Here is an 11,669-nt window from a genome sequence, read left to right on the forward strand (position 1 = left end):
AAAAGTGCAGGAGAATGATGCACACATGATGCCCTATTCACATTTATGCCTGCCTAGAACTGGCCCTGTTTTACAGCAACTTGCTGTAAATGTTACTGTAAAAGTAATGCAATAATCAGCCCTTACTTTGCTGGGAATTTACAATAAAAATGTTCGTAGCCTAGAAAAACATGGTTATTACATGTGTTTTTTTTTTTTTTTGACAGTTCAAAGTGAGATGTGTTTAGTTGGAATGAATGGGCGTGAGATGAGGTTAAATATACTTTTTATTGACAAGTATAAATGCGAATAATACATAATCCAACACACACTTATGAATATATACTGCATTATTAATGTCATTATGTGTTCATCATAAGCACCTGTGCTCCACTATGTGTCGCGCGCCTCAGCGGGGAAGATGTCCTCGTAGGCCGGCGGCAGGTCGCTGGGCAGCGGGTAAGAGAAGGGGAAGCAGCGGTCGAGGTCCGGGTCTGCGGGGGAGTAACCCGGCAGCTCGATGGACGGGTGCCCGCCGCGGCACACCTCCGCGCCGGTCTCGTCCAAGACGTTAAAAAGCGCCAAATTGATGTAAGACACCGGCTGAAAGTCCGCTGAGGAGACGTCCCGCTCCTCGCCGAAGATGATGGGTCCGGACGTGTGCCTGTGACCCGGCCTGCTGGCCTTGTAGCGCTGGAGGAGCAGCAGGTGGAAGAGCCCCAGCAGACACTCCAGCGTGCTGAGCACGGCGGACAGGAGCAGGCTCCGCTGGTAGTCCCTCAGCCGCGCACAGGCCGGGCTCGGCGGCGCCGGCTGGAGACAGTAGTGCGAGTATTTCCTGTCCGCCAGAGAAGCGGCGTCTCCGTCCACCACCGCGCCGGAGAAGGCGGTGAGGACCCCCAACAGGAAGACCAGCACGCCCAGCAGCACCAAGTTCCCGCCTCGCGGCTTCCCGCTGCAGCAGAGCAACGCGACACCCAGCAGGACCTGGCCGGAGCCCAGCAGCATCCCGGAGTAGAAAGCCCCCGCCGCGGCGCCCAGGTGGAAATGTTCTTTGACGGAGGAGCCCAAAGAAAGGCATCTGAAGCCGACAAGAAGTTCGCTGAGCGCGCACACCAGGACGAGGCAGCTGGACAGGACGACGCACAGTCCTTGGCCGCTCACCTTCATTATAGTCCGCCTTCCTCATCCTCCGTCTGCCCGCAGACTCTCCTCACCGGCGGACATCACCGGCCGCTTCACGGGCGGCCGTCCACGCCGCTCTGGCGTCCGGCAGCGTTACCGGGAATCTTTAAATAATTCATGGCGGGGAGGTAGATCCTCTTCTCTGATTCTCTTTGATACACTCACCGACTCATCGATAATCCGTTCACAAACATCGATCACTTCTCACTTATCACCTTTTCACAGCGCCGCAACTTCGGAGTGCGTGCGTGCGTGCGTGCATGCGTGCGTGCGTGCGTGCGTGCGTGCGTGCGTGCGTGCGTGCGTGCGTGCGTGCGTGCGTGCGTGCGTGCGTGCGTGCGTGGGAGTATGCAGCCCCCTGTGGACCTATAACTGGAGAAGAGTCATGTATGGTGGCCTGCAAGGAATGCAACACTCTTACATTCCATGAAAACAAACCAAATTGTCAAAAGACAAATTCAAAACCTACAATTACATTTTTTTATTTTTTTTTTACAAAATATAAAATTAGAAAAGACAGGTGGAGGAGTCCCAGCAGGTTAAAGTCAAGCCTTAAAGGCCTACTGAAATGACATTTTCTTATTTAAACGGGGATAGTAGGTCCATTCTATGTCTCATACTTGATCATGTCGCGATATTGCCATATTTTTGCTGAAAGGATTTAGTAGAGAACATCCACGATAAAGTTCGCAACTTTTGCTCGCTAACAGAAAAGCCCTGCCTCTACCGGAAGTCGCAGGCGATGACGTCACACGTTTGATGGCTCCTCACATCTTCACATTGTTTTTAATGGGAGCTTCCAACAAAAAGTGCTATTCGGACCGAGAAAACCACAATTTCCCCATTAATTTGAGCGAGGATGGAAGATTCGTGTTTGAGGATATTGATAGCGACAGACTAGAAAAACAACAACAACAAAAACAAGTTTAAATAAAAAAAAAACGTGATTGCATTGGGACGGATTCAGATGTTTTTAGAGACATTTACTAGGATAATTCTGGGAAATCCCTTATATTTCTATTGTGTTGCTAGTGTTTTAGTGAGTTTAACAGTACCTGATAGTCCGAGGGGTGTGTCCACGGCCGGGTGTTGACACGCAGTGTCTCAGGGAAGTCGACGGCAGCTTTATGGGCAGCACAAGCTCACCTTATCTCCAGTAAGAAGTGAATTTTTACCACAATTTTCTCACCGAAACCTGCTGTTTGACGTTCGGTTGGGATCCATGTTCGCTGTGATCCATAGTAAAGTTTCACCTCAGAGAATTTCAAACAAGGAATCACCGTGAGTTTGTGGCTAAAGGCTAAAGCTTCCCAACTCCATCTTTCTACTTTACTTCTCCAATATTAATTGAACAAATTGCAAAAGATTAAGCAACACAGATCTCCAAAATACTGTGTAATTATGCTGTTAAAGCAGACGACTTTTAGCTGTGTGTGTGTGCAGCGCTCATACTTCCTAACAGCCCGTGACGTCACGCCTACACGTCATCATTAAGCGACGTTTTCAAGAAAAAACTCCCGGGAAATTTAAAATTGCAATTTAGTAAACTAAAAAGGCCGTATTGGCATGTGTTGCAATGTTGATATTTCATCATTGATATATAAACTATCAGATTGCGTGGTGGGTAGTAGTGGGTTTCAGTAGCCCTTTAATGTACTCAATGGTACTTTAAAGGCTTACTGAAATGAGATTTTCTTATTTAAACGGGGATAGCAGGTCCATTCTCTATGTCATACTTGATCATCTCATGATATTGCCATATTTTTGCTGAAAGGATTTAGTAGAGAACATCGACGATAAAGTTCGCAACTTTTGGTCGCTAATAAAAAAGCCTTGCCTTTACCGGAAGTAGCAGACGATGTGCGCGTGACGTCACCGGTGTGAGGGCTCCTCACATCCTCACATTGTTTATAATCATAGCCTCAAGCAGCAAAAGCTATTCGGACCGAGAAAGCGACGATTTCACCATTATTCGAGCGAGGATGAAAGATTTGTGGATAAGGAAAGTTAGAGTGAAGCACAAAAAAAAAAAAAAAAAAAGCGACTGTTCCGGGCGGCAGCAGTGTGAGCGTTTCAGATGTAATTAGACACATTTACTAGGATAATTCCGGAAGATCCCTTATCTGCTTATTGTTTTAATAGTGTTTTCGTGAGATTGTAAAGTCATACTTCAAAGTCGGATGGCTGCGGTGAACGCCAGTGTCTTTGATGGAAGCCATGGAGGAGCCAAGCTCACAGCTGCCTTTTTTGACAGCTGCTGCAGGAGGAGGTCCAGTAATCCACTGATATCTCCGGTAGGAGCCGATTTAAAATCACAATTTTCCCATCCAAAAACATGCTGGTTGACGTAGAGAAACATGTTCGCTTGACCGCTCTGTGTTAAAGCTTCACAACAAACAAAGAAACACCGGCTGTGTCTCGGTGCTAAAGGCAGCTGCCATCCACCGCTTTCCACCAACAGCATTCTTATTTATTGTCTCCATTATTATTGAACAAATTGCAAAAGATTCAGCAACACAGATGTCCAAATTACTGTGTAATTATGCGATGAAAAGAGACGACTTTTAGCCGTAACTGGTGCTGAGCTAATATGTCCCCTCCAACCAATAACGTCACAAGCACGCGTCATCATTCCGCGATGTTTTCAACAAGAAACTCCGCGGGAAATTTAGAATTGTAATTTAGTAAACTAAACCGGCCGTATTGGCATGTGTTGCAATGTTAATATTTCATCATTGATATATAAACTATCAGACTGTGTGGTGGGTAGTAGTGGGTTTCAGTAGGCCTTTAAAAATCCAAGATAGACTCAGACTGCAGTAAAAGTGAACTGCAAAGTTAACTTCTTGGTCCATTTTTTTTTTTTTTTTTTTTTTAAAGGTTAACAGATTACAAAATGTGGAAAAAGAGACGTCCATGATTATTTTCCAGATGCAGTAATTAGTAATACAGTACTAGTGAAAAGGTACTCTTTCTTATAATCACACAAAGGAAGTGTCAGGGGAATTGACCCTTTTCAGACTTTTGTCTATCATTCTCAATCCTGATGTGAAAAAAAAAACATATTTATACTTTTTCATGCATTCTAGTTTTTAATACACAGCAACAATTGTACCTGTGGTGAGATTATCCTCTTCATTTGACCCATCACCCTCCCCCCCTGGGAGATGAGGGGAGCAGTGAGCAGCACTGGCCACGCCCACTAATAATTTTTGTGATTTAACCCCCATTCCAACTTTTGATGCTGAGTGCCAAGCATTTTTAGAGTCTTTGGTATGACTCGGCAGGGGTTTGAACTCACAACCTACCCATCTCAGGGCAGACACTCTAACCACAAGGCCACTGAGCAGTACAAGGTGGCTAACAATGTAGCGAATGGGAATTATCTATTGCGCCCATAAAGCCCTCTAAGAAAACATCCAACAACCGCCAACAATACTCCATTTACATGTCATGACCTGAATATTTGCCAAGTATGGGCGATATTGTTATTATGAGCACTAACGCGTAGGAACTCCCGTATTTTTCGGACTATAAAGTGCAATTAAAATCCTTTAATTTTCTCAAAAATTGTCGGTGCGCCTTATAACCTCTTATTCATTCTGGTTAGGTTTACCAACCTTGAAGCAATTTTATGTGATGCAAGATGTAATGATAAGTTGTGACCAGTAGATGCCAGTCACACATAAGAGATACTGTATGTGTGGGCTGCAGGTTGAAGCCTGTTCAATAAATGACGCTAGCAAGTACCCGTAACCTAACAACACCAAAAGTTTGATGTTTCATTGAGAATATAGAACATTAAACACAGCGCTAAAATATCTGTTAAAATATTTTAGTGCAACTTTGGTAAGCTACAAAGATAAAAGCTTAACCTATTGTTACTATAACAATCTATAAAGTTAATACAGTTCACTTCTCTTTCTTCCCCTCCATTTATCTGTTTTTTTTTTGTATTTCATGTTATCATTACATATATATATTAGTGCATTTGAAACAATTGTATTGTTGGTATTTGAGGAAATTATTATTACTCATTATCAATAGTATGGTATTTTTATTGCTCTATTTGTATGGCAGTAATGTTCATTGTCATTTCTTGTATCATATTTGTACATATCGTATTTGATTATGTTGTCTCTCTGTCTTATCCCGCTCTTATTCCTTGAACACCCCCCCCCCCCCCTCACGTCTTATTATTTTCTTCTTCCTAAACCTTCCTGCTCCAGCCAAACATTAAATAAATCAAAGTGAAATACAAATAAAGCAACAAGAGAAGTATTCCACACTTCTCTTTTGTGAAGTAAATCTGTACAACAAATATGGGCATCTACATCAACTATATGATTTGCCTGATTAGCTAGACAGGACCCCCAAAAAAAACCTACTCTGACAAGTACAATTTATCCAAAAATAAGTACAAATAAGGTCGTAAATTTGTAAATGTAACATGTTACCACCCACCTCGGCTAATGTCATATTGCAACCTTAATATACTTCTAGTAACCGTTACAAAGAATCCAACTTCAGTCGAGATACACATTTATAATTTCAGTCAGCACTCTTGCCAAAAAAAGAGAAAGGTATCAAAGTGGGCTGCTGCATGCTTTAAATGGGAAACATGAGCTCCCCCTAGTGGACAAGTATAAAAAAATGTTAAATTAAAAACTATTCATCCAAACTGAAGTCTTACCGTGGGATTAAAAATACCTTTTTCATTTAGACATTTGCATTTTGTTGTATCATTTAACACAAATGTGAAAAGTATCTTCTCCTTTCAGGGACTTTAAAGATGATATTGCGATGATTTATTTTTGGGGTTTTTTTCAATGAAAAGGGACAAGCGATAGAAAATGGATGGATGGATGGACGAAATGGAATAGCTGTCTTCCCCAAAAAGTTATTGTATTTTTAAGGTGCAAAATGATGTTATTGTAGCTGAGATAGGCACCAGCGCCCCCCGTGACCCCAAAGGGAATAAGCGGTACAAAATGGATGGATGGATGATGTGTTTTAAGTGAAAATACCAAAAAAACATATTGTCCTAATGTCCCTTGTGTACTTTTTTTTAAATTAATTTCTTATTGATTAGAAAATATATGCAACAGATGCATCACACTGCACTTGTGCAACTCAAAGAAAACACTGCTTCTAAATTTTCACTCATAATATGACTGAAAATTTCAGCTTTGGGTCAACCGAATATGTTGTTCTTTTGTTAGAAAAGATATACTGCATTATTCCAATTCCATTCAAAATGGTTATTGCAATATATTATATTTGGTATATGAATTATTATAGAGCCTTTCAAACAGGTTACAAAGGTTCATCTTTACTGCTTATGTACAGTTGTGATCAAAATTATTCAATCCCCACACAATTTGGTGTTTTAGCAAGTAGGACATTTATTCCGTATTTTGTTTATAGGCATATCAAATAAAGATGCATTAAATAGACAAATGCATCTTGAATTACAACATTATATTTAGTAACATAACAAACAGTGTCATTTCTCTTAATATCTCATTGACAAAATGATTCAACCCCTTGAAGATCATTACTCTTAAGAACAGAATTTGAATAAGGTCTTTTTCAATCAGGTGTTGAAAACACCTGTAGATGTGATTAGAACCATAACAAGCAACAATTAAACTGATTGAAAAAGACTGTGACTCTCAGCTTCTTATAGATTGTCAATGGTGTATTTGCAACATGGTGAAGTCCAGGGAGTGGTCAAAGAAGTCAAGAGAGGAGGTAATTTCTCTTCATAAGAAAGGATATGGATATAAGAAAATAGCAAAGACATTACACATTCCAAGAGACACAGTTGGGAACATAATTCGCAAGTTTAAAGCTAAACGCACAGTAGAAACACTACTTGGGCGTGGTAGAAAGAGGATGCTGTGTGCAACTGCAGTCCGGTATTTGAAGTGTACAGTGGTGAAAAACCCCCGGGTAATAACTGAGGAACTACAACAGGACATTGCAGAGGGGGGGACGCAGGTTTCGTCCCAGACAATAAGGCGGGCACTACGAGATGAAGGCCTCCATGCCAGAATTCCCAGGCGCACCCCACTTCTGACTACCAGCCACAAGAAAAATAGACTCCAGTATGCCAAAAATCATCTGGACAAACCCCAAAGGTTTTGGGAAACTGTTCTATGGAGTGATGAGACAAAACTGGAACTCTTTGGGCCTATGAATCAACGTTATGTCTGGAGGAGAAAAAATGAAGCTTACAAAGAGAAGAACACCTTGCCTACTGTTAAGCATGGTGGGGGGTTAATCATGCTCTGGGGTTGTTTCTCTTCCTCAGGTACCGGGAATCTCCAGCGCGTTCAAGGCATTATGAATTATATTTCCTACCAGGATATATTAGCTGCAAATGTCATGAAGTTAGTGACGAAGCTGAGGCTTGGGAGATGTTGGACCTTCCAACAGGGCAACGATCCTCCAAATCAACATCAGAGTGGTTGCAGAAGAAGGGCTGGAAGACTCTGGAGTGGCCTTCACAGTCGCCAGACCTAAATCCTATAGAAAACCTGTGGTGGGACTTGAAGAAGGCAGTTGCAGCACGCAAGCCCAAGAATATGAATGAACTGGAGGCCTTTGCCCAAGAGGAATGGGCTAAAATACCTGTAGATCGTTGCAAGAAGCTTGTGTCCGGTTATGTATCACGTTTGAAGGATGTAATTACTGCCAAAGGGTGTTCTACTAAGTACTAAAGATGCATGTAACTAGGGGGTTGAATAACTTTGTCAATGAGATATTAAGAAAAAATTATTTTTTGGTATTTTGTAAAATACAGTGTTACAATTTGAGTTGCATTTCTCTATTTGACACATCTATATTTGATATGACTATAAACAAAATACGGAATAAATGTCCAACTTGCTAAAACACCAAAATTGTGTGGGGGTTGAATAATTTTGATCACAACTGTATAACACTTTGCAAATAAGCAACGTGATGTCCTAAAAAAACATTAAAAAGTGATTCAGATTTGCAATTAATAATCATCTTAATTCGGATGTTAATTCATTTTTGTCGAGCACTCCGAATAAAAATGATTTATTAATCAAAAATGATATAGCTTTGTTTTTCCAGCAACATGCAGGGACAAGCCGAGCAATTCAGTGCTTGTCTGCTAGAGGGCAGAAGATGCATCATTGTCTGTGATGGAATGTTGACTGTTAGCAAACACATGTTTCTATGTAATATAAAACACATGTTGTAGTGTATGTTTAACTGCCAGGTATAAAAAAAACTCACAGGGTTTTTATATTGTGAAGTAATGCACACGGCTGTGTAGAAACAGATGCATTTTTTCTTCCATAATTATGTGCTTGTTTGTCAGGGTGAGTAGGAGTGCAGTACAGTAGAAAATGATCCGTGGTGATGAAACTCACTGCCAATACAAGACTAAATATTTCCTTCTAAAGTGGTCTTAATAAAAGCATAGTAAGGCTTATGCTTATGCCTCATTCTTGTGTTATTATGTAATAACATGCGTTATAGTACAGATCAATGTAGAGGGACTTGTGTTGAGTCATCACATTGCTGCTATGGAGATGATGATTATGATGATTATGATGATGCAGTCTCAAATCAAATGTGTTTATTTTATTATCTTGGGAAAGAGGTAAGACAACATCCAGATTTGATTACTTGGGAAGGCAAGTAAATACAGACAATGTTAAAAGGCTGAAAAGTGAATATGTGAAGTACTGTTGCAGCCATAGTTACATCTTTTATGTTCATTCAATCTGACCTGAAAGTGAAGCAAATCTTTAAATCTGCTGCATGTCCCATTTTTGTTACAAAAACATAGTGGTAAGAAGAAAACAGATTGTACAGAAAAGGTTTCTAATTCCCACAAGAATGAAAAGGGTCGTACATTTATTTTTTGGGGTCATATAAGGTGAATGGCGTTCAAAACTGCCACTCACGGCTGTCTGGTACACACGTATATAATGTGGTACATGATGTCAAACATATCATACATGATGTCGCACATATCATACATGATGTCAAACATATCATACATGATGTCGTACATATCACACATGACAGACATGTTGCACATGATGTACAAAACCCAAAACCAGTGTAGTTGGCATGTTGGGTATACGAGGATAAACCTTCCCTTCCCCCCACTATTTTTTCCGTAAAAAGAACTGAATATCCCCACCACCACTTATTTATTTCCAAAAAATATAATTTTCTTTTTTTGTTGTTTGAGGAATTTCACACAGAATCGTCCCTTTTATACCCTGAAAAGAACAGATTTTTGCCTCCGGAAAGAACAGAATAAACATTCTTCCCCCAGAAAATGCAAACTATAACAGGTGTGCAGTACTGATACTACCTGTGGTATCAATACTATCGATATATATATCCGTCCCTCCATTGTTATATGAGTTGGGAAATTGTGTTAGATGTAAATATAATTGGAATACAATGATTTTCAAATCATTTTCAACCCATATTCAGTTGAATATGCTACAAAGACAACATATTTGATGTTCAAACTGATAAACATTTTTTTTGTGTGCAAATAATCATTAACTTTAGAATTTGATGCCAGCAAAACATGGCAAAGAAGTTGGGAAAGGTAGCAATAAATACTGATAAAGTTGAGGAATCCTCATCAAACACTTATTTTGAACATCCCACGGGTGTGCAGGCTAATTGGAAACAGGTGGGTGCCATGATTGGGTATAAAAACAGCTTCCCAAAAAATGCTCAGTCTTTCACAAGAAAGGATGGGGCGAGGTACACCCCTTTGTCCACAACTGCGTGAGCAAATAGTCTAACAGTTTAAGAACAACGTTTCTCAAAGTGCAATTGCAAGAAATTTAGGGATTTCAACATCTACGGTCCATAATATCATCAAAAGGTTCAGAGAATCTGGAAAAATCACTCCACGTAAGCGGCATGGCCTGAAACCAATATTGAATGACCGTGACCTTCGATCCCTCAGACGGCACTGTATCAAAAACCAACATCAATCTCTAGAGGATATCACTACATGGGCTCAGGAACACTTCAGAACACCACTGTTACTAAATACAGTTTGTCGCTACATCTGTAACTGCAAGTTAAAGCTCTACTATGCAAAGCGAAAGCCATTTATCAACAACATCCAGAAATGCCGCCGGCTTCTCTGGGCCCGAGATCGTCTAAGACGGACTGATGCAAAGTGGGAAAGTGTTCTAAGGTCTGACCAGCCCACATTTCAAATTTTTTGGGGAAATATTCGACATCGTGTCATCCGGACCAAAGGAGAAGCGAACCATCCAGACTGTTATCGACGCAAAGTTCAAAAGCCAGCATCTGTGATGGTATGGGGGTGCATTAGTGCCCAAGGCATGGGTAACGTACACATCTGTGAAGGCACCATTAATGCTGAAAGGTACATACAGGTTTTGGAACAACATATGCTGCCATCTAAGCGCCGTTTTTTTCATGGACGCCCCTGCTTATTTCAGCAAGACAATGCCAAGCCACATTCAGCACATGTTACAACAGCGTGGATCCGTAAAAAAAGAGTGCGGGTACTTCCCAGGCCTGCCTGCAGTCCAGACCTGTCTCGAAAATGTGTGGCGTATTATGAAGCGTAAAATACGACAGTGGAGACCCCAGACTGTTGAACGACTGAAGCTCTACATAAAACAAGAATGGGAAAGAATTCCACTTTTAAAACTTCAACAATTAGTTTCCCCAGTTCCCAAAAGTTTATTGAGTGCTGTTAAAAGAAAAAGTGATGTAACACAGTGGTGAACATGCCCTTTCCAAACTACTTTGGCATGTGTTGCAGCCATGAAATTCAAAGTTGATTATTATTTGCAAAAAAAAATAAAGTTTATGAGTTCTAACATCAAATATCTTGTCTTTGTAGTGCATTCAATTGAATATGGGTTAAGAAGGATTTTCGAATCATTGTATTCCGTTTGTATTTACATGTAACAAAATTTCCCAACTTATATGGAAACGGGGTTTGTATGTGCTAAGATCAAATCGTGAAGCAGCTGGATGTGAGGCAGATGTGCAGACCATATGTTTCCCCTCTGTTGCCTTTCAACATCATATCCAGTGATTAGATATACAGTACAAGGAATGGGCCATGTTACAAACATTATATACACCAGTGGTTTCGTCAAGTACCAACATAATGACCAATAATAAAATACAGTAGCGTAGTAAACCCAAATTTGTTTTTTAACAAGTACATTTAAATATTTTAGCCACTGCAACATTACACTAAGTATACAGCATCACTGTGTTTGAATATAGGGAAATAAAACACTACTTTATTCAGGTGATTCTTTGGCATACCACTAGATAGAGCCCGCTTACCACAGTTTTCGAATCATTGATATACACAATACACTGAACTCCACATTTATGTGTGTGTTCTTTAAAGTGGAGCCTGTTAGAACTCAAAAGATTGTGCGATGAAGAGCTCTAAAAAAACAAAGTTGGACCACAGAAGGTCTAAGAAG

At 40.6% G+C, this 11,669-nt stretch overlaps 1 protein-coding gene across 1 annotated transcript; it reads right to left on the bottom strand.

The window, feature by feature from the left end:
• Positions 1-258: 258 nt before the first annotated feature.
• LOC133552381 (transmembrane protein 271-like) lies at positions 259-1,393 on the bottom strand. The gene has a single exon (XM_061899591.1). The coding sequence runs from the start codon at positions 1,147-1,149 to the stop codon at positions 373-375; it is 777 nt and encodes a 258-aa protein (XP_061755575.1). The 5' UTR covers positions 1,150-1,393; the 3' UTR covers positions 259-372.
• Between the last annotated feature and the right edge of the window lie 10,276 nt (positions 1,394-11,669).

Source organism: Nerophis ophidion, linkage group LG05 (genome assembly GCF_033978795.1).
Source record: "Nerophis ophidion isolate RoL-2023_Sa linkage group LG05, RoL_Noph_v1.0, whole genome shotgun sequence".
Classification (NCBI taxonomy): domain Eukaryota; kingdom Metazoa; phylum Chordata; class Actinopteri; order Syngnathiformes; family Syngnathidae; genus Nerophis; species Nerophis ophidion.